Consider the following 23,711-nt stretch of genomic DNA (forward strand, 5'->3'; position numbering starts at 1 on the left):
TACTGGACACCTTGCATTTTTCCTTATTTCATGTCCTCCCATTAACACAGAACACAATTTTCTAGCTCCACTGCTGGCTGCAACACACTGAAGTTCTTCCAACTTCAAATTTAAAAGACTCTTCTTACATAACAAGAGAAAAGAGGAGGACAAATGTAGGGCTGCGATGATGAAATTAATTAGATCTGACCAAAGCTCACAACAGTGATGGCATAAAACTATCTGTACGTTCAGAAAAAAACTATTTGTAATAGATACAAAAGAAGGTTTGCAAACAGAAAGCCATTGGGCTATCTAGCTCAGTTGGTTTTGGCAGTTCAGTAACCCAAGATGCTATAGGACCAGTTTCGACAACATGGCTGGATAACTTGTTCCACACACTTGTGGTTAAAGGTGAGCCTCCTCTTGCTCTCCCTGGGACACAGACTAGGGATCAACGGGCCAACTAAGCAGCACTCACATAAATTGCCTGGGGTCCCATCATGTTTATTTTCTGCACAAAGGACGTACTGTAAATAAAATATGAGAAGAAAGGATGCACTGTAGTGCTCAGTTGAATGATTGAAGCGGTTCAGTGTGTTTCAAATGGCCAAACAGTTCCAGGACTTGCATAGAAACACACGGTTAAAAACATTTAAATGTCACTTACAGTGACCAATATAAAGGTCCATCTTTTACATTAAACCACTTATAGTGCAGACAAGCTATATAACAGCTTTTATATAGTTAAAACAGAGCAGGACAAAAACTTATTAGAACCCTCCCCCCCAATAAAAACACAAATATCTCCTGAAGACAATACTTCACACTAGAGTGGAAAATAAAAAAATAAAAGCCAAAGTTAAAGTGAAGGATATTGCATTTATACAGTAGGTCAGCAAAAATGCAAGCTATTTCCCTTTTCTGAAAATCAACAACGAGAAAAATGTTATTTCTTTAAAAAATCCAGTAAATTAATTTTGAAAAGCACAACCCCAGCAGAGGTCGGAGTAAAAGAAGAGCCCAAGCACACTGGATATCAGACAGTAAGCTCCTTGCTAGTATTGCCCCTTAAACAGGAGCTTGTCACACGCTAAGCTTTTGCTTACATCACTCCAACAGTAAAATCTGAGTTTTAGAAGAAGATACTGATGAACTTACTCTCCTCTGTCAGCACAGCTGTTCCACTGCACCAGCACTGTGTCTGTGCATCAGCTCTACATAGCTCACAGTTGCTAAGTCATGAAAGCACGATGATAAACTGAATCAGGAAGTGTGAAATTAAGCTCTCATTTAACTGCCTCTGTTTGGAAACCGAGCTGCAGCTCAAGAAACAAACTGGTTAGAGAATTCCTTCAGTATAGAGCCTGTATTTGAAAAGTCACAATGACCTTTCTACACTACAAACTGACAAGCTTCTGACTTTCTCACAGTCAAGACTAAGACAAAAAAGCAGTGGTATTGGGAGGTCTTCATAGCATTACAGTAAGGGACAAGCTTGTTCTAAAGAATCTGCCATGCACAGAATGAGAAAATGAGATGAAATGGTCAAAAACACCAGTTAAAACACCTTCTCTTTTCATGTCTTACCATACTGATAGTCTAAGTTCTTTAGGAATAACAAAACAGAGAGCAGTTCCTTCATTGGTCATTTAAATCCTTAAACTGAATTTTGGGTCTCAAATCTAGAAAACAGATACGGATATTGACAGAGTGCCTGTTAAAATCATACAATCCCGTCCAGTTCGCAACCGTGATCCTGTCAGTGAAGCTAACCAGTACTTATTGCCTCACAAATTCCAGCCTCTCTGGTTGTTTATTACAGCACAGAGCGACTCCAGGGTACAAAAATATTTCCGTAGCTCTCACAAGAGAGATGAAACTTCATGATAGACAGAAAGCATTCCAGATAAGCAAGTATGAAAACAACAGCAGCAATACTAAATGTCTAAAATATTATGGCAAACCCATTATATTGATTTTTCTCCTGTCATTTGCATGGTTTTACTCGAAATATGTGCTCTCTCTTTCTACTGCGTCCAGCTGGATGGAGTGGTCATGAGATCAGCAAGGCTGAGGTTTCCAAGGTGAGGGAAACAGAATGGCATGCCAATCCATTGCCAAGGAACTAGAGGAACAACATCAGAGCAGATTACTTTTATCTGTAGGTGACCAAATTCTGAGAATTTGTACAGTATGTGTGGTTGAGACTGTTCCCTCTGAGCAACAGAAGATACTTGTACAGTACAAGTGGCTTTAATACTGAGGTATGAGAAAAATAGGTCCAGTTCGGTCTCTGACAAACATCATCTCAGCCACTGACCCTGCTCACGTTTTCACAAATGTTCTGATGTGCAGGTCTTTATTTGACTCTGCCTTCAGCAGTGGCTGAAATGGATTTATTTAATCAAAGCACATCTACTGGTACTACGACAGCAGGGAAAGTTTTATTCACGTCACTCTCTTTGACACACTGCACTCTCTTTGAACAGTGATGAGCAAATGTTAAAGGACAAACAGTAATTATTAAGGATGTTAAAGAAACAAACTGAAGCAACAGCTCAAAGCTGTGTGATGCTTCCTTCATTTTGGAGCAGCCGAGTATAATAAAAATGTGCTTATTCTTCAGGATATGACACTGCTTGCAGGGTGATGATTCCTTTCCATTTTTGTCTTTTATCAGTAATTTCAAACACCCAAGAGAAAAACCTAAGTAGGAGCAAGTTTCAAGACAGAACAAAGTGCCGCTAACAATCAGAAATCAATTTCTCAGATGAGACACAAGCAAACAGTGCAATTTATTGTTCAGTCCCAAAGTACAAACCTGATGCTGAATGTTTGAAATAAAGACAATGGTTTAAATCTAATAAACTACTAACAAAGCAAGTCATTTAATATAATTTTTAAAACCCGTTTTTCTGAAATATCACTTGGAGTGACCAGCTTCTTGTATAAATGGCAGCAGTATCCTTTTTTTAAGTAAACATGAAATTATTATCGCAGGTCAGAATCTGAAAGGCCTTACCTGCCCCCTGGAAGTGAGCTACACAGAGGAATGACAGAAAGCCTCCATAAATGCTTACACGGAAACCATTACCAAGTCAAACATTCTGATAAGATGCATATCTGACATAAAACAATGCTTTAAATGCTCATTTGTTACCTTAAAAAAATATGCTTTTCCCCAGGTCCCTGATAAACTCACCCCAACTTCAAAACCCCCTTTTCTCCTAATTCATGTTCTTGTTGTAGCTTGTAGGTTTTTCCAAAAGCAGAACACTGTGATGGGCGTCCACCGCAAAAAACAAAAGTGGCATGATAACCTCCAGTGGATGTGCAGGTGGCTTTTTACTTGTCAACCACACAACGAGTGCTGCATCTGCCACACCCAGGCCAGACGTCTCACCGGAGAAAACAACCTGTCTGACCTGTACATTGAACGAACATGAAAGGAATGCAAAACGCCAAATATCAATTTAACATCTGAATGAAAAAGTCAAACAGTTCAGAACCCCTTAACATTACCTTTAGTTAACAGAAAAATAACACCTGCTCTGACTGCAATTAAGGAAAATGAAGTAAGGTAATTGTAGCATGTAACAGCCTAATGCTTTATTATCTAAATAAACAACTGTAACTACTAACAAAAGATTCAGTAAAACAGTTATTCATTTTATAATTTTTGGCTTAAGCAAACAACAGTACTGTAAGTATCAGGTGGAACTGATTTTTGTGTATTCAGTACTGTCTTCTTCACAGGGAAAAACTAATTTGTAAAGAGTGACTAATTAATCAGCTAATTTAAAAAGAAAAACAACTAGGCAAGCAAAAGATGCTGAGAAAGCTTTGATGTGATCTCAATGAGAGATTGAGAGATTACATAGTTTTATATATGTTAGCAATAGTTGCTGTATTTTCAATACCTCACATACTGTACAGATTACACTGTACAGTATGTAACTGCAATGGTGTAAGATCTGAAATCTCTGCAAGCTTAGGACTGCTGCCAAACTGCGGGGGATCGACACTGAGACAGCCCCTGTCAACCATCAGGAGTGTAGGCAGACAGCAAGTGGAGTACAGTCATTTAGACCTTGGCATCCACAAAGGCAGAACCCGCAATTCATTTCTGCCTTTCTAAAACTCACTCCCATTGCATCCCATTGTCCTTAGGAATTACAGAGACAATAAAAACTTCAAATGCACAGCAACTTACCTCCTCTCTTGACATATATCTAAAGCCCATCCTAGAGCGACAGGGTAGTCAAAAAGTGAACAGGTAGACCGCCTACAAAGGAAGTTACCATAGAGACAGTGTCATGCCTCTCAGGTGCACAATGAATCCTCTTATCCAGCTGCCGAAGCTGCTGCCACCCCAGCCAAAACACCACAGAGCGGCAAGTCCCAGGAGTCGCCGCCCTTCTCTCTCCAATTAGCGTTTCATCTGTGGCGAGGGAAATGTTGCTGAAGAAGTCTGCACACTGCTTTTGCAGTTTCTCTAGGGTTTACATGATCCGGAGTTTATTCTTTGCAAATCATGAGGAAAGGAACATTAGCAATTTTAAGTCTATTATTAGCTAAAGCAGAAGGATCTGCAATGCTCACTCTGTAAAAGTAAAGCATTACTGCACTAGGTTACATGGCTACTAAAAATCAGTTTGGATGTGTCTTTTCATTTTTTTCAAAATGCTAAAATGACTAATTTCAAGATATCTTAGGAGAAATATCTATAGAGGGCTTCCATCCCTATATTACAGCCTCACATGATTATATTCTGATAATATTAGGGAGCACAGTACTCGTATCAACCAGATTAAGACTGTTTCATGATTTGAATATATTTCACTATAGCAAAATTGATCATGTCCTAAATTATTTGCTTTGAATGACTTGCTCTCCCTATAGTAGCCAAAATGACTAATGATTAAGCTATCAGTGAGAGTTCTAACTGTACAAACCGTGCTGTGATGAGGGCACTGGACTGCATGTTTTCTGTATCTATTATACAGTTGGTCAATGAAAACATAGCATCTATACTTACAGTAGCAAAATAAATTCATTCCACAAGTATTGATTCTATCTTGCAGCCCTTATACCTGTTTTACAGTACAGTAATGAATGCACTGTTACTCTCTCTCCAGTGCCCTTTCAAGCCCAGAGCTCATAGCATCAGTGTGAAGTTGACTCCAAAGACTTCCTTCCTCAGCCCTGTTATTTCACTGTGTCTCAGCCTCCAAGCTTCCCCACTGAGGCTGCCAAACTGACAACATGCAAACAGGTGTTGGTGGATGTTCAGCAAACTCATCAGGATCAGAAACAAACACGTCTACTACCCACTTGCATACATACTCCTATACCTCCCAACAAACAGGCATACATCATTATAGTAATACATAATGCAAAGTACTTAGTTATTTTTCAGCAAAAAGCATATCCTGCCATTTCCTACATAGGATAAGGAAGAAGAAAAGTATTTAAGCTGAAATACCATTAAGCATGCACGTACTGTCATATTACATACACTTCTGGGATTTGAAGAAGAATCCCAGGCATCCATGCCAATTGGCCTACTGTATGTGATCTACAATCATGAGTCTATGTTGAAATGTAAAGGACAGGTACATATTTCCACTTGTTGTCTTTAATGCTCCCACCTCTCGATGTCTTCAAAAGCTGCACTTGTGCCTCCCTTTGAGGGACATCTATTTATAGACATATATTCTCCCTGTATTTGGTTTTAAAATTAGCTGCGCAGCGGAAGGCGATGTGACTTGAAAGCAGATTGTGTAATCCGGCTCTCTGAAGATCGACTCTCCACCCCTCCCAACACAGTCCCAACACAGTACATACAGTGCATAAATGCAGCTCCATGCTAAATCATTCTATAATCAATAATTAAGGTTAAGAAGCATTTTATTTCAATAATGCTAATGATAAGAAAATGTATCAATAATGATACAATGTAGCTTTTATGGATTACTAGACATTTAAATTCTGATAACTGCAAGTGAAATGCACACTCAGCAATTTTGCCCCATCCCAGCAGAGAATGTGCTGCCTTAGTGTGCTATAAATCACAGTTTAGTTTTAATCCTGAACACACGACAATGGGTATCCAATCTAAGGATGACTGTACAAAGAATTTAGAACGTGAGAACCCCATCTTGTTTTTCCAAAGCAAACTAATATTTTCTCCACCTAAACTGCTTATGTAAGCAAAGGTGGGTTTCAATTACTTTTGTTTTACTGTCTGATTAATTACTCCCTAATTAATCAATTCATGCAGTAAATCCAAATACAGCCCACACATTCCAGCCCTAATATGCATGAATGATTCACAACGTAATTACTGGCACAGTATGTAATTTAGCTCAGAATGCATTAGGCAAAAACAAGGCCTAAATAAAAGTGCAAAGGTAGAATGGGTGAGGCTCAGCTCTCCTAGTTCCCGCCACGTGGCACACAGGTACAGTAATCTACACCTGTAGCACCACTGACGGAGCCTTGCCAGGTACAGTATATGACTCACAGACCCCACGGCTCGTCCTTTGAGCAAAACCCCTAGATCTAAGAAACAAAGCTGACTTAATCAATGCTCTGGATCTACAGCTTTTCACTGGGGAGACAAAAGGGAAAGTAGGAAGAGAAAGTGAAGTAAAACCCAGATTTTAGCCTGATTACAATTTCCATAATGGTACAATAGTTAAATCAGAATAAGATTATTAGACTGGTATTTTTCACAATAAATCACATCAATATTATGAGCTGGTAACTGATACTATCTGGCATTTTAGCTTAAGTAAATCTTTCAAATCCTATGCTTTACTGGCTGAATACATTTGAGGTAGCAAGCCAGTCCTCTAGTCCAAGCCCATAGAGCTTTAGTGTAGCTGGATTGCCTGCAGTGTTGACATAATAGTTTTCAAACCCCATTATGGCACCGAGTCCTGTATCTAGGACAGTTTGTTCCATACAGGGAATACAGGGAGCAATGCCAAGGTAAATGCTTGTAATTTCCATTTTTTGGGATGGAAAAGCCTGGGAAAACAGAGATTTGATTACCTACAAATACTTTTCTCTTAACTAGGCAACAAAGGAATGTCTGCAGTTCCCACCTTCAACAGAAATGCAAAGCAGGTCAAGAAATCAAACGGTCATTTTGCTGTACACGAGGATGAGTGTTACAGGGTTTTAAAAGTTACGATAGAAGTTGTTAACCTCTTTGTTTGACCAGACACACTGCATCAGTTAGATTTTGATACATCAGTGGAAAATTAAGGGCAGTACTTTTAGCCAAGCTCAATTTCTGGAAGATCAAGTGTTTTCTGTTTTTTACTCGAGCCTGAGAATTTGATTGAACGGTTACTCTGAATCTTTTCTTGGAGAAATAGGATTTTCCTATTTTCTTCAGATGGTTACGCAAAACATTTACTTCATTACAGATACCTTTAATAATAAAACACTGTAGACTGGTTATAATTGTTACAATAATGGAAAAAATGAAATAATTAGACCAACTAAATAACAGAACAACTTTCTGCTTTGAAGTAGATTCTCATTTAGAGTCTGATTTATACCAGTTTCTAAACCCCTCTGCGCTACAATGAAGCACTTAGGCATCTATTAAAGAAATGAGCAGCATTTATCAGGCTGCATGACCAAATACAAAACTGTAATGGGCCTAATGTAGAACAAATGCCAAGAATATCATGAAAAATAGCACCCTAAACCATTCAACATTGGTTTAAAACTCTAAGCATGAACATTAACTTACAACACAGACTATTTACCACCAAATGCCACTAAACTCTAGAGAGGAAGGAGTTATTTAAAGGACAGTCTAAACATATAATCAAATTTTAAATATAACCACGCTAAGAAACACTTCCACATAAGTTAAAAACCAGGAATCTAAGGATACTGACACAATTGTGCTGTTTTTCTAATTGAAAATAACCCTTTTCTTAATGGAGTGTGCAGTCTCATTTTAAGCAGCCTGATCTAGAAAAGAAAAGATTTCTTTTCTTCTTCTGATATCCACCACAGGTCGCAGAGAGCCACATAGATGTGTGGTCTTCATTCTGCCTGAGCACTGCATAACACAGACTGAATCATAATTGACTTCATTGATCTGCTGAGTCTTCTGTCACTCAGGTGTTTGTATTTTCCATGAAATCTGCTGGGCTGTTTTTTTTTTTACAGAACCAGGCGTGAGGATCACTGCTCTTTACAGTTCAAGGATGATCCCCAAGGTCTCAGTATAAATAATAAAAAAATACAGTAATCACATACTGTATACTGTATGTGCACTTCAGGTCAATGTTTCCTTCATGCAACACAAAAAAGTATAAAAACAGTATACAAACAGTACTTTTATGTCTCAGCTTTAACAGTTAACAATTAATAGTTTTCAAATCTGACGACCAGAAAAAAAAACTTAACATACCTATGTTCAAGCATGCACTCCATGCTGTTACCTCATGATCCTCGAGTTTTCTTTATTTTCTCCAACTAACCTGTGAAATATTTAATGAAAAACATATCGTCAGTATTAAGCACTCTCGTATTATATTTGCCATGCTCGTCTCTTAGAAAATACTAGTATGTCACCAAACTGGAAGCTGAACAGTATTTGTTCAGTCAAATAGGGACTAGTGCCTCACATCACCAGCTGACAAAAAAAGAAAATGACTAGAGACAAAAAGCAGTGTTCTCAGTGTTTAGTGACCTCAAAAACTAAATTAATCTTATACCCATCACTGGAAGCGGCAGTTGTCTAAATTCTGATAGTCTAAGACGGGAAGCGGAGTTGCATGAATCTTCTCCCCGGTCCATCAGATGCGCACATTTACCGTTCAGCGTGTCCCCGTTTCCTCCAGTGAGTCGGACCTTAACCCAGATGATGTTCAGCTGGCAGTTACAAGCCGTCCCCGAGGGAGAGAGCATTAAAGCTGCAGCCACAAGCCAAGCCGTTTCGTTAATGCAAATGAACTCGATTGACTGGGTCCGTTACACCTCACTCCATAAAACCGCGAGTAAGACCTGGGGCCGTGGTGTTGAGTGACTTAATTGCCCTGAGATGTACGGTCCAGGACTTCAGTAGTGGTTAACCTTCAGTGGCAAGCCTTGGGGTCTATTTCAGCTCCTGAAATAATCACCTACGCGCTGTTAAAACTCAAAGGAGCGCTCAACAAGTCTGTCCCATTCCCCCCCCCGCCACCAAACTCCACTACGACAGCAGCTCAGGACCCAAAAAAAAAACAACCAACCCAACAGGATTTCGCATTTGGAAGGAAGGGATACATCCTACTGAAACTGCCCCCACGCAATGTGCATGACCGAGCCCAACTCCCTTAGCTAATGAAACCCGGCGACGATCGGAGCGCTTCCACCCTGCTGTACAAACAGATGAGCGACAAGGCTCCTCTCATCTTGTCAAGACAAGCGGGCGAGTACTGCGGTATTTTACGACGTGAGACAAGGACTGTCACCTCAGGCAGGAGCCGGACAGGGGTACCCCTCACCTGTCTCTGAATTGGCCAGCGGGCTGACAGCTGTGCCGTTGCTGTTTTAAGCGGCGCTCACATCTAACGTTATCGGAACTACAGCCGAAGAGACTCCGCAGTCGCGGACAGGAGGACAACTTCGATTCGAATCCAAACCGAAAAAGAAGCTAAAAAAAAAAAACCAACAACAACAAACTAACACGAATCTCCCCTCCCACGTAGCAGTCCGTTTATAGTCAGGGAAAAAAAAAATTGTATTTTCATCCATGGGTGGTTGAACGGCAACATTTATATTTAAACGCAAAAGATAAAACACCTTGTCTTCTCACCTGTGCCTCTCCACGCAGCCGCCCGCCGATACGGTGCCGTTCTAAAACCGAACCGACGGTTTCGAATTTGTCCACCAGGGGGTGCGCGCGAAACTACTGCAGCGACCGCGGGGGTTCCTGGGAAGTGTAGTTTTCATTCCCTCCGCAGCTCGCGGCGGACTGCGCTGTTGGGAACTCCTGTTCCCGAACTCCCGTGGGAGGGAGGTAGTGGCGCAAAATTTCGCAGTGCGATTGGTAGGCTCTTATTCTCTGGTAATTTTTCTGTTTGGAAAAGCTATTAAATGGAAGGAGAAAAAAAAACCGAAATTGGATTGCTATTTGTATGTGCGGTGAAGATGAGACAGTTATCAGGGACGTTGATTGGTCATTAGACTATGAGCAAAACACGGTGTATGTATTTTACCAAGGCTTTACGTTCAATAAAGGATTTAAAAAAAAAAACTAAATTGTTTTTGCAATCTGTGCTATGATCCGGTTCGGAAAGTGCGTTCATTGACTTGAAAGGCTGCGGGACATCAAGGTTATTTCTCTTGAAAACGCAATCAAGGAGTGAGCTGTGATCTCCCAATAAAACACCAAACGTGACGGTGGTGTATTAATGTGCGTGCCCGCATAACTGTGCAGACAATGGTATAAAAAACGGCACCACCTGCATTCAATTTTTCTTTTAAACTATCTCAATAAACGTGTCGTTGCTGATGCTGCGGAGATGTGTTTCGGGGTGTTAAATGGCAATACTGCACTTGACCGACAGTCACAGGGCAAACGACAGCGAACGTGTCCGGAGTGATAATAGCGAAGCTGTCACATCACAGCCACACCGAGCATCTGCAGCACAAGGTTACCGCACACCTCCTCCCCTGCGGTACCTCCGTGTCGAATCTGCGCAAGTAGTTCTCTGTATGCCAATGAACACCTTTACATTTCTCCAGTTTTTACTGCCTTGTTTTAAATCTTCATATACGACCTGTGTTATCGAGATTTATTTGTATATGTGTGTGTTTACGGGGGTATATACACATACTACACATCGCCCTTGATGGTGGCGAACATTCGAATTTAGTATTTCAAAACTAAACGTTAGATTTACTTACACTGAATCCGTCATGGCGGCGCCCAGCGAGAGCAGCGGCTCCGTTTCGGGGAGTCCAGGGTCTGCCCCAATGGCGGGGGCCAGCCCGGAGGGCGCCCCGCTTCAGTACAGCTTGATCCTGGAGCACTTGGTGGGGGAGAAGAGGCGAGCCAGGGAGCTGAATTCGTCGATTATGGGGGGGCTTCCGAGCCCGCAGAAAAGCGAGGAGCAGAAGCTGATCGAGCGGGGAATGGAGAGCTGTGCGTTCAAGGCAGCGCTGGCGTGCGTCGGAGGTACAGTTCACTGATAAATCAAAGCTATTCTTCACGTCTTGTATTGAATAGAGTTTGTGTCCTTTATAATAGGTTTAGAGCCCCATCCGCCTTTCCTTCCTCCCCAGTAATACTCCTGATCCCGCTTTGCGGTTGTATTAAATTGTTAGTTTAGGACAGCGGCGCCTGTGATTTAATGTTAAGGAATGATGGTAATGAAAGCATTAAAGTACAAAATAGTCCGACTACATCGAGAATCCCTATGCGTTTTACGCGGATAATCATCCCAAACAAAGTGAAATATTTGTAGTGAACAGCAGATGGATTTAACTATGGCTGTAGGTGAACGTGTGTAATGTAGGGTATTTCGGGGAAGACGACAGTTCAATGCAAAATATCTTTCCATGTTGTTGCCCACATGACCAGTCGGGAAACTATTGTGCAAATCATACTGATTATCTTGGTAATTTTTCTAAAAGAAAATGTGGGAAGTACTTATATTTACTGCTGTACATGTTTTGCATGTACACAAGTATTTCATGAGCAGCCTGGGGTGAAATGATGATAAGATTCGTCATGTAATAAAGAACAGGTTCATTCCTGGACTGTGAGAAAGGTGCATATAAAGGTTCTGAATCTCAGAACAGACTCGCCAGGGGAGACGAACTCAAAATAAGTCCGACACATACTTCAGTATGACTAATGATAGAGGAGAGATGACAGTAGGCTACTCTATGGCCAGTGGGATTCAGGTGTCTGGTAGGAGCAGTCCCGTCGTTCTGTTGATGCAGAATTCCCTGGGGCCCTTCAAGAAGCTACCAGATAATTTCTGTTTTGCAACCCAGATGGGCTGTACTGCCTTCTCTCTCATTTGTAACCTTTCTCTCATTTTTTCCTGCTTCATTACTTCCTTCATTGTCCCAGAAGGGAAATTGGCATTGCGGACACGAACCCATTAACGAATAGGAAACCTACGTGCCCAAGATTAGAAAAAGAGCTACGCAGCTTTTCGGAATCCTCACAATCTCGAAACACCAACAGAATAATTGGGTCATCGGTATGTGTGATGGATGCATAAGATTCAAGCATTATGAAAAAATTAATATAACAATCGGGCGTCCATACGAAGCAGGTTCATAGCCCTGGGAGGAATGAGTGTTCTATGCAGGCTGGTCTTTTTGTCTGGCTAGGATTTGTTCTGGGAGGAGCCTTTGGAGTTTTCACGGCAGGAATCGACACCAATGTTGGGTTTGACCCCAAGGATCCCCTGAGGACGCCGACAGCGAGGGAAGTGCTGAGGGACATGGGGCAGAGAGGCATGTCCTACGCCAAGAACTTTGCCATCGTGGGGGCGATGTTCTCCTGCACTGAGTGCTTAATAGAATCGGTAGGTATCGCTTCCCAGGTTCAGTTTGACAATCCATCCTCTGTGCAGGCCCCAGATTTAAACTACACGGTTTCCTCTGTATTCTTACCGTTTTAAAAACTTTTCTGCATAGCAATTTCCAGAACAAATTGCGGTGTGTACAACATTGAGCAAATGTGCCGACGTGACCTCAGTAAATACAGCTCCCAGTACAAGGAGGATGTGGAGAAGGGAGTGATTGGGAGTAGAGGGGTTTAAGGATGGGAAAGCCTGCGTTTGTTAACTGTTAATCCTGTATCACTGGCTTGAGCAGTTTAACTGAGAACAGTGTCGTAGCTCCCTCTTGTGGTTAATCAACTGAATTGTTTTGTTACATGACATTTATGGTGTTCCTCAGCCTGAGGTTCTTGTATTGGTTTTCCTTTTCAGCACAGAGGGAAGTCAGACTGGAAGAACGCTGTTCTCAGCGGCTGTGTGACTGGAGGGGCAATTGGCTTCAGAGGTTAGCTCACTTTCAAAATGACCAGATGTGGCTCAGCATGTAAAGGCGCTGGTTGCAAGCACAGGTTAAGCCGATCCCGACTTTGTGTCAGAGCCAGACAAGAGTTTAGACGTTAGTCTTGTCAGCAGCCTACTGTGAGAGATTCCTAAGGTAGTGTTGCACATTACGATGGCTGCTGTCAGGAGTAGGGTTGGATCAATTGGTCAGGGCTTGCTTGGCTCCTAGTGCAGTAGGGACTCCTGTGACTTGCTAGCTATCTGCAGGCTTACAGTGACATCAGTGAGGGATGCACCTCATTTACAATTGGTGCTGAACGTCCTGTTCTCCGCATCTGCTAATGTCTCAGTGACTCAATGGGAGATCAGGATGGAGGTGCCTGTCTTTATCTCTTTATTACCCCCATGTGAGTACAGGGGCGATAGTTGTGTCACACAGACTCCACACTCCCAAGACAACTGGCAATTCCAAATTGCTAGTGGTCTGTGATAAAAAAAATAATTTGCAGTTTCCCATTACATATATTATAGTATGTTGAGAACAGAAAGCCAAGTGAAAGCAAAAATTGATAATGGTGGATTTCAGGACCACAAAATAGCTTTGGTATAGCTTTGACAGATGAAGAACAAATGGAGTTGACAAGGGAGTGAAAATTCAAAGAGAAAGGTGTGATAACAGGAAATCTGAGATCACACATGAAAAGCTGACAGTGTGCCACCTCTGACAAACGGCTTGTCAAAATAGTGCAGATTTTTAGACTATCACGCGCATTTCTTTTCTCTCCTGCTGAAGGATTGAGGCACGTGTTCTGAGCACGGTACATTTTTTGTTAACTAATGCAGTGGCAAAAATGAAAATTGCTTTAGAGATTATTAAGAGCAAAGATTTTTTTTTTAAGTCCGGTGACAGGTACTGAACTTCTTTCTTTGTTTCCTCCTGCAAACAGCTGGGCTCAAGGCCGGAGTGCTGGGATGTGGTGGTTTTGCTGCCTTTTCAGCAGCAATCGAGTATTACCTGCGCTGAGGTCCAGGGCTTCGGACAGAAGGACTTTTTGTTACCAGTTGCTTTCCAGTAGAGCTGGCCAGGCCATCCTTGGAGCACAAGAGAAGCATCAGAGGGAGTGGCCTGTATTCCTGCTGAGGACCAGCAGTTCTCTGTGTTCACTATGAGTTCTGGACTGATTTATACTCCACATCTTTTCAATATGAAGCAATTCCTATAAGTTATAAAAAAACATGAGAGGAACATTTGGTTGAGCCTAGTTAATTTTGTTATAGAAACATAAATATATGTGCAATTTGTAAGTAATCAATAAATAGACTTTAGAAATAAGTCTTTACACCGGTAAGAACTGGTCATGTCATTTTACGAATTATAATATGCTCTGCACTGTCCTGTCAAAGTAGCGTTTGAAAAGATGCCCGTCTATAACACATTACTTACACCTTTCTCATAGACTTGCAAAAAACAGAAAGTAAAAACCCACAGTCCGAAGCATGATGTGGTCTATTATTATACACTGGATGTACAAAACGTTAAAACAATGTTAAATAACAACAGAAGAAGCTTCCGTCATGGTTCCTCCCTGGAGCTGTAGCTTGTAATGATTATGTGGTACAGTGAAAAGATACAAAAAACAATATACTTCAGATTCCCCAGTCCAAGAATGTCACAGAATATCACTGTTTGGTACAGTTTTATTTATTTTTCTAAAAAAAGGTTCACATCGACATCGACTTACTGTAAATATGTACTCATTTTTTTTTCCCCATGGATGTAAAATACACGGTTTTGATTTCCTTTTATCTTATATTAAAAATATCAAATAGTACTCATCTAACAGTGCTTACCTTAAGATATGTTGTGGGCTTGATAACAGTACAGTTGAACTTGCAGGGTTTCATTGATGACAATGCAGGAAGCCTGCAGCCTGACTGATAAGCTGAACATGCAGTGAGGGCAAGTTATACCAGGGTGTCCCAGCCCTGGGCCTGGGGACCTACACACCTGCTGGTTTCTGTCCCACCTGAGCATCTGAGCCCTTAAGAGACATGACGCCTTTAAACTCAACTCATTTTTCAGTTTCTAGACTTGTAAGTGGTTGCCTTCTAACAAATGTGTTTCTTCAATCTCCAGTCATTAAATAGAAAAAAAAACTTTCCCAGATTCTAACTAAACCAATAGTTGATTCCATTAAGGTTTAAAAGGATTAATTTAAGAGCTCAGATGCAGTGAAAACCAGCAAGTTTGGGGGTCACCAGGACTAGGATTGGGGATCCCAGTAATACACTAACCCTCCTATAGTAACACTAGAATGCTGTGGTACACTGGTGTACAATGGAAATGACCTAAAAGAAGGAATTATTTTCATTCTTTGTACAATATTTTATTTTTATGACATCTCCATTTCTTATGTCAATTTCATAAAGAAGGAATCAATTGTCAAAAGGATTTTCACACAATTATTCATATTACAGTACATTTCAGCCAACAACTGATGTAAATGAGAAATTTAACATAAAAAAACATCAATATCCTTAAGATGAACCTCAAAACAACGAACAGACTCATACTTAAAGGAAAAAAAAAGTTTTTGTAAATTATTTCTATATATGTACTGGGTTGTACAGGCACACTTAATATTTTTAATAAATAGGGCAAATTCAGCTTTTACTCACACTATGGAGGGCTGTGGCACATGAATGAGACACTTCTGAGGTGCCCCGAAACAGAAACTGTGACGGTGTAAAATCACGTCACCCTCGTCCTCTTGCGGAACACAGTCAAAAGCTCGCAGCCCTCCTCAATCACATGCACAAAGCAAAAAATAAACCATTGAACAAATAATATTTATAAAATATGTAAATGCCATTTCTGGAATGCCTCTGAAGTGAACTCGGCAACAGAACATTCTTGAAGCACTATCGATATCTCCGTGTTCCTAACAATCACAAAGTACCATGATCGCTCCTCACCAGATCTGTGAGCAACGCCTGGTGCAGATTCTTTCTCAGTTTTAGGTGTGATGGCATTGCCACAGAAGAAAACAACAAGTCCTAGTTGTCGTTTCCACGTGCCTCGATGCTCCGGCGGTTCGGTGGCCTGACCACAGCTCAGTGCTGGGGACTCGAACCCCTCCCCACTTTAAAACTGACCGTGAACGTGGGACGGAGAGCGGACAGCAAGCCGTCAGCAGCCAAGGCCGAAAAGAGCAACTGAAATCTCGGCGCGAGTTCCCTGACCTGCTCTTCGAGGGGGGTGGGGGGGTGGAGGGGGCACCCCAAACGAGGAGGAACAGATGCAAAAGTGATCATCTGCCAGGCGGGGAAGTGGACCGTCCCCTGCTATCGGGTCAGCAGATGGGACAGGGAACAGTCCTTTTGAAATACAAAACACACAAGACGAATGAAATGCCGAGAGAGCGCAGTGCTGGTTCCTCTGGACGTCGTCTTCCCTCTTCTCTCACTGGACCGGGACACAAGAGGATGGGTGGGTGGCGTGGACGCGCCTCTGCGAGCCGGAGGCCAGGGGGCGCTCTGGCTCTTCCCAGTCTACACGTCGGTGGAGAAGTACAGCGTGTTGCGCTTCAGCTCGGAGATGGAAATGGGAGGGTGCTGAAGGTAGTACAGGAGGACTTGGACCTGCGTCGGGGAGAGGAAACCAAGATCAGAGAAGCTACAAACTCAAGGAAGCCGTTCGGAAGTGAGTGATCAGAGGGTGGGCAGGCTTGTTACATACACCCACAACCTTTTGTGTAAAGAAATGTCCCCTGTTTTCAGGTCTAAACGCAATCCCCCTTATATCCACTGACACAACATTGACAATGTGAGGACCACAGATCCTGAGGCACATAATACAGCATTCGGAGCAACACGTGCCTGGTTAGGAATTCTCATTTTCCGACAACCATACAGTTTCAAAACGTTACGAGCTAAAGATGAATATTTAATTGAGAATGTTTTGTATTCAACACTCCTTGACAGTGACTTGACGGTTCCTAATTCCTTAATGTCTTTTTTTTTTTCCCACTGAACTTCCAATTGCCAATGTAAAGTTGGCAAGGACAATTTATTTCTTACGACAAGCACTGCGGAAATCTCATAAAACCAGTACACACCATCTGGAGTTCTCACTTAAAATAATTCAGGAACAACACTGGTGTGTATATTGAAAAGATACTTGTAGAGAACTGATCCCCCCGCTCAGTCCTCAATGTCACACATCGGCCCCTCGCCCACCAGTGACACAATCTGAGGTACAGAATCCATGTGTTTAGATCTCCTACTGAGTTCTATAGTGACAGTGTGGGGAGGTCTGGGAAGGACATGGTGTTGTGTAGTGCCAGGCCGCTAGACAAGGCTAGCTGGGTCCTTTTCCCACGACTCACGAGAGCTTCTGACATAAGCAGAGGGCAAGCGGTGACACAAGCCAACGGTGGAAAAAATTCATTCATGTGAAAGTGGTTGCCGACTTAACTGAACAGTGCGCAACCATAATACGACACAGGAAATCCAATGTTTTTTTTTTACCATGAGGCACTTGCGGTTTGATTTGAAGGCCATGCAAATTTAAGAACATACAGTATGTCTATAGAAGCGTTATTTATTAAATGGTTGATACAGTGGCGTGTCCTGACGCGGCTGCCAGCTGTGGTGCTGGAGCTCATCGCTCTGTCAGGTTTGCAAGGCTGAAGAGCCGTGCTGCCAGGACACAGCTGTAAGAGCCACCAAGACTGATGTACTTTAACCTGGTGTCAGAGCCTCCATTGACAGGGTCTGAATGGAGAGTAAAAAATAAGCAGACACCATCGCCAGTACCTAGAATAAATGTGTCCCCCTTTCCACTTTCATAGTCAGACCCAGTCCTACCTGCGCCATAACATCATGGGACCAGATATCCGAGGCCAGGTTGATGTGTCCCTTGGTCTCTACTTCTGAGGGCCTCAGCAGTGTGGGGCCAAAGACAGTGGCGAGGTTATGAAGGGACATTTTATTGATGGGTTCCTTCTCGGCAACTCTGTGGAGATAAAGGGCCGGTGTTAAGCATCTCTCCAACACAAGTCCTGTGCTGAAAACACAGCAGGTGCACTTTCTCCTCTCTCCAGACTCACTTTGGACTAAATGATGTCTTTGCTCTTGATTAGTTTTCCCTTATTTCCCAAGCAACGAGTTCATAATGAGTTCTCAGAGGCATAAATCTTACAACCTTCCTACAGCAGTACTGTAGTATTTGCCAAGGGCTTGTAACCTGCAATAACACCTGTGACTCTCTTGCTTAATTAAACAACCATAATATTATCAGAGGATGTATACTGCCTTCAGAAACTGTTCTTGCTCTTTTCTTTCATCAGATTCACCAGGCTTGGAGAGACAAGCTGGCTCACAGGTGGCCCAGGCACTCTGGGCTCTCCGTGCACATGTGTGTGTCAACAGGGCAAAGGCATCTTTGTCACACAGGCTCACGAGGTGCCATTTGTTCAGTACAAAGACAAACAGCGAGCAGGCTTTGAGGGACAGAGTCAATTTTAAGAGAACTGAGACTGCAAACTGAACAGGGCCTAGACAACCATCTGTGTGTAGCCCAATGAAAACTTTCTCATTCCAAGCTGCTAATAATAAAAAGTACATTATCAAACAATTAATACCACTATGTACACAAAACCTTTAACCAGAATACTCATCACACAGCCTACAACACCATGTGCATCCAATAACTGCTCATAAAACGGCAAGCTCTGGTTTGAAAAAAACAGATAAACCACACGGCTATGTGTAAATCACCACAATTAATGAACGTTAAAATTGCCCCACATTGTCATTCCCCACATACAAAGCAGTTTGCAAAGATCTGTACCTCTGCCCTTTCATGCAGACCCTTTTGTTTTGCACTGTATTGTGAAGAGGAGTGCAGTGGGAGTTCCCATAGTTGCCAGCCATTTTAGCATTTACACAACTGCTGATAAGAGTTGAGGAGATTATTTCTGATATATATGGAGTTTGATCCTGCCACAAAAGAAATCACTGTTCTGAAGACACATCTGTTAACTGTGACATAAGACATAAGAAAAAATATGTCATTATCACATAGTTTAAAATTTCCTGCAGTGAGCTATGATCAATTTTCTTCCCTTATATTTTGGAAATATATTTTGAATTTGTGCAACCAGCTAATGCAGGAAACGTCTGAACGCCCCTGATCCCATGTGGTGTGTTGATCTGAGTCACAGGTGCGTTTGTTGTACTTGATTGGTCAGCTGCATTCGTGGCCACAAGCTTTTTAACATTTTTCAACAGCAAAGCACCCTGCAGTTCTGCTTCATGGATACCGCTGTTTGTGCTGCTCTCTGCTGATGCAGTTTCCCCTGGTAGACCCCAGCCTCTTCGAAAACGATTGCTCGCTTGGCTTGAGGAAACTGCCTTCGCTGCGGACTGACCCTTCGAAAGACTCGCACGTTGACGTCAGGGCAGCTGCTCCTGCATTCACACCGTGTGTCATAACCTGCTGGCACAAAGGCTTGATTCCACCACTCTCTCCCCTCTGAGGAAAAGTTAAGTATCAACAGATGTGAAAAAGAGCAGAGGAAAGCAGGGTCCAACAGGCCTGACATGTTTGAGAGCGCCTTTTTATTTTTATAAAGCCTCTCCACCCATGACACCTCTCTGATCTCCCTCTCCGCGGCTTCTCAAAATCAGCGGCCAAGGGCTCTCCCGTCAGCCAGGCCCACTCCTGCAGACATGACTTCATGCCATGTGGAAGCTGCACATGTTCAGCCCAGTTAATAAAACTTGTCATCTACAGCGGGGCGCCAGCTACTCACCACGCACACGAGCAAAGTCACAGGTCACCCCGGCTCATGTGAGGTGAGGGAGGAAAATGCTAGCTGCACGTCATCACTGTTGTTCAAGTGACTTCAGGCTTCTTTTTTCTGTTCTTAAAAAACCTGCCATTTTCAATGAAAGTATCCCTTGTCCTACTCTGCAGTCTTTTCTCTTCTGTCATTCTTAAGTTCACCAGGAGGTGGTGCCATCCTGCTCACAGCTCAAATATGGAGCCTGATTATCAAGGCTTTTCTCAGATCTGGTTGAACCTAACGTGATCAGAATCAGGATGTTTCTATCCCTATTTGCTGCGCCTTCGAGATGTGTTGAAAACAGGTGTTAATATTTCCACTATCTAGAAAAAACTTTTGAACGCTGGCCAGTCCTCTGAGGAAGCTTTTTAGTATTTTTTTCCCTTCTTTCAGGTTCTTTTTTTTACAGTTTATAAGGATTTACACGGCTGGCAACCATATGCTTCAAACAAACCACAGGCCTGATGGGTACAGTTTAAGTTCACGACACGCTGATTTTTTTTCCCCACTCTAAACGAACCACTGGAAAATACTATGATGGAAATACCAAAGGGAATCCAAATGTCGTGGACAAATCAAATAAAGAACCACCATACACTCTGCTACCATCACCTTTCAGCTTTACTTTATCCATACAAGCTGTTGTCAGGACTGTACTGTACACAGGATCAGCACAGGAATGTGTAGATTGTGATGAAACTGTGGGGTTCTTTCTAACGTTAATAATTAAGCCTTTCTTTTATTTAATGTTTTGAAATGCATTTCAATATTTCGCGTAAGTACTGAATGTTGTATTCTAAAATCTTATCACCTCCTAATATCACCCTGGCATTCACAAGCATTACAACTGTTAATTTTGTACTCCATCAGCACTGGCATGAGCCCTGTGCCTTTTATTTTATCCCAACACGCCTACACTTAGGCTGTAATAAAGTGGTAAAATATGTTGCTTGGTGAAAGGTAATCATTTCAGACAGAAGAAGAAAAATCCACAATTTGTTGCTAATCTTTGCTGCAACAGTACAGTAAATTGTGCTCGGGATCAATTAACATGTGAAAGTTACTCCCCCCTCCCCCAGACGTGGGAGCACACTAGTAGATTCGCAGGCCGTGTAAGCTAATGGCTTTTCCATCTACAGCCACTCAGTTTTTCCAGTGCGATGCCTTTAGCAAACACTCCAAGAGCCAAAACAGAAGGACATGCCTTTAAAATTACAGGCAGAAATATCTTAATAGCCCGAAGAAGGCTCCACAGCCGAAACTTTGTGTTTCTCTTCTCTCGTCAGCACGGAATAAACCTTTTACTTGTTCCTTTGCAGCCTGCGCATCCGGACGCAGCTCCCTGCTTGAATATTTTAAAAGTCTCTATTACAGATTTCTTCTTCATCTAAATTGCAACAAGAAGTCTTTGGTTCGGCTACGGCAAGCTTTATGGCAATATTGTCTGATCTCTGTAACCTCATGAAGTAGTCAGTCCTCTGTACAGCATGTCTGACACTGAGACAGGGAACCTTGTGATAGCAGGGGTTTTTGTGCGTGTGTCTGAGGCAGTGAAAGAGATCCACTGGTGCAGAAATGTAGCTTAGACTTGAGGACAGATTAAACTGACCTAATGGTTGCAACTGGGCAGTAATCTTCACAATCTCCACGAAACACAAACAATGGCATAAATTCCACAGGAAGTTGAGGTCTGAGAGTCACATAAAGCACAGCAGACGCTGATGTCACTGTAATGTGTTCCTCTAAAAAAACCCAGCTAAAGAGATCGATCTCTGGTTTTCAGGGTGCCCAGCTCAGCCCCAGTTGTTCTGGGGCTCCGGCTCCTTACCTCTTGAGGTGCTCCAGCAGGGTCAGGAAGGTGATGAGGTTGGGGTCGGGGAGGGATCGCAGGAGGTGCATCATGCAATTCTCCTTCGCGGCCGGGTCGGACAGAGCTGTGCGGACGGAAACAGGCAGGGGTTATTCACAAGCCCCAGCTCTGGGCTTACACTCTTCCTTTATCTCCGGCTTTCATACTCGCGCTTCCTCACCCACGCTCCGGTCTGGCAACCTCCCGGCATCTGGAATGCCCCCAGTTCTTCCCAGAGCCAAAACAGCCAACCCTGCGTGCTCTCGGGAATCAATGCCAGATCACACAGGACATTTCTCATGCTGCACGTTGCCTTAGGGTGTTACCCCAGTGCCTGGCCAGATTTCCCCCTGGCCTTTACCAATCATGGCCTCCTAATAATCCCCCTCTCTGGACTGGCTTCATCACTCTGCTCTCCCCCCCACGGAGAGCTGGCGTGTGGGGAGCGTACTGGCGCACTTTAGCTGCTGTGACATCATCTAGGTGGGGGCTGCACACTAGTGTAGGTGGAAGGGGGTCCCCATTACCTGTAAAGCGCTTTCACTAGAGTGGCCAGAAATACACTATGTACAGAAAGTGCTGTGCAGTCAGCTGTGCATACTGTACCTATTCCTTCCATGAAAGCCAGGTAGAGTCTGTCTGTGAGCAGTGGCTCTGGCAGCTCCCGGAAGTACAGTTTCAAAGTTCCGGCTATGGCGTTGATGTCCATATCACTCAGCATCACCAGGATGTCTTTGGTATCTAAGGGAAGAGTTACATGCATTAATGCACAGTGCTGCACAGGGAAAGGTGGATTAATAACATGGAGCTCCTTTCAATCAATGCGCCACTGCCAGACTGACTCCCTTAATTGCTTTTACCAGTCTTGTCGGTGGCATTGCAAGACCTTATAAAAGCCTTTTATAACCCTGCTCACTGACAAGAAAGGCTACATGGTGAGTCACTTTCGCTCAGTTTTTTAAATGCATTTCTAAAAGTAAATTCTACCTCCCCGTACGGCATACGAGTAAAAGATGGATACCGAGGGAAAAAAGCCAATGCATCACAGCAGCTTAGAAAATCTATTTGTCTCAATCTCCCGGGCGTGTGGAGTCCGTGACTGCTTGCCCTTTTTTTTTGACTCAGAGAATGGCATAACCCTCTGCAGCTGACAGAAGCCATCCTCGGTAACCATCATTCTTTTCCCACAAACCCGTCATTGCAGAAGGAGGAAAGGTCTTCTGTTAGAGGCCTACCTGACTCTTCCACAAGAAGTAGTGGTATAAACTGTAGTATCTGGAAACTGAAGGTAAATAATATCTTTAAACTTTAAAAGGGAATCATGTGTGGAATTAATCCCCACCGTAATAACCTGGACTGCGACCGAATTCCTAGTTAGATGCGTGATATTCACTTACTTGTGTCAAATACTGCTTTCAAAGCCTGGATATCCGTTGCCACCCCAGAAATCCTATAGATGCCAACCTCCTCGATCCCCCTCTTCTCCACCTCCTCGATGCACTGGCGCACGATGAAAGGCACCTTGGAGCGCTCCCGTCTGGGGAGAACGGAAAAACAGACAAGATCTTAAATACCTCTTTTTTAAAAAACAGAAACTGGACAATTTGAGAAATGTGCAGAGTAAAAAAAATTGGTCTTGATAGCAAAACCCTTTCTTTAGCACCATATACAGTATACAGTAGGTATAATGCCTTGGAAGCATATTCTCTCCCTGAAGATAATATGGCTTTTTGATTAATTAAAAGGAACATATCTAATTTTTTTTCAAAAGAACCTTCATATTCAAAACACGCCACTGTTTACTCATAGACTTCACTGGACTCAAAGGGCCACGTAACCTTCTCCTGACCTGTACTCTTTAGCACCTTATCCCTGTTTATTTCTTGTTCATTTCATTTTCCAGGATAATAAGGAGCTCGTAATGCTGCGGTGCAGATCTTCACATATGCAATGCGGCCCTGTGCAAACAACTTACTGAAATTAACACTG

At 42.7% G+C, this 23,711-nt stretch overlaps 3 protein-coding genes across 5 annotated transcripts in view; 1 reads left to right on the forward strand and 2 right to left on the reverse strand.

Moving 5' to 3' along the window:
- Positions 1-9,857, reverse strand: part of specc1 (sperm antigen with calponin homology and coiled-coil domains 1) — an 88,139-nt gene extending 78,282 nt beyond the window's left edge. The window contains exons 1-2 of one of the 3 annotated variants that reach the window (XM_088907105.1): positions 9,815-9,857; positions 8,426-8,495 (exon numbers count right to left, since the gene is read on the reverse strand). The gene's annotated coding sequence lies outside the window, so the exon portion shown is untranslated. Of the gene's footprint in view, positions 1-1,140; positions 1,197-8,425; positions 8,496-9,814 lie in introns of those variants that run through there. The other 2 variants (XM_088907107.1, XM_088907108.1) reach the window with 2 other exon arrangements.
- A 1,055-nt stretch (positions 9,858-10,912) lies between these two features.
- timm22 (translocase of inner mitochondrial membrane 22 homolog (yeast)) lies at positions 10,913-14,854 on the forward strand. Its single transcript, XM_088907114.1, has 4 exons — positions 10,913-11,179; positions 12,349-12,545; positions 12,954-13,026; positions 13,970-14,854. The coding sequence occupies exons 1-4, from the start codon at positions 10,921-10,923 to the stop codon at positions 14,044-14,046; spliced, it is 606 nt and encodes a 201-aa protein (XP_088763240.1). The 5' UTR covers positions 10,913-10,920; the 3' UTR covers positions 14,047-14,854.
- The window catches only part of abr (ABR activator of RhoGEF and GTPase), a 158,165-nt gene continuing 149,156 nt past the window's right edge, over positions 14,703-23,711 (reverse strand). The window contains exons 19-23 of the mRNA XM_088907113.1: positions 23,120-23,259; positions 22,329-22,463; positions 21,702-21,807; positions 17,892-18,039; positions 14,703-16,664 (exon numbers count right to left, since the gene is read on the reverse strand). Coding sequence (XP_088763239.1) covers positions 16,575-16,664; positions 17,892-18,039; positions 21,702-21,807; positions 22,329-22,463; positions 23,120-23,259 — 619 coding nt within the window. The 3' untranslated portion in view covers positions 14,703-16,574. The remainder of the gene's footprint in view (positions 16,665-17,891; positions 18,040-21,701; positions 21,808-22,328; positions 22,464-23,119; positions 23,260-23,711) is intronic.

This window comes from Atractosteus spatula, chromosome 27 (genome assembly GCF_055471065.1).
Source record: "Atractosteus spatula isolate fAtrSpa1 chromosome 27, fAtrSpa1.hap1, whole genome shotgun sequence".
NCBI classification, from domain to species: Eukaryota; Metazoa; Chordata; class Actinopteri; order Semionotiformes; family Lepisosteidae; genus Atractosteus; species Atractosteus spatula.

Excerpts from the sequence above, each read along its gene's own strand:
- timm22 (XM_088907114.1), top strand. The coding sequence starts at position 10,921 with ATGGCGGCGCCCAGCGAGAGCAGCGGCTCCGTTTCGGGGAGTCCAGGG. Across the intron at positions 11,180-12,348 it reads AGCGCTGGCGTGCGTCGGAG|GATTTGTTCTGGGAGGAGCC; the intron begins GTACAGTTCACT and ends TTGTCTGGCTAG. Across the intron at positions 12,546-12,953 it reads CTGAGTGCTTAATAGAATCG|CACAGAGGGAAGTCAGACTG; the intron begins GTAGGTATCGCT and ends TTTCCTTTTCAG.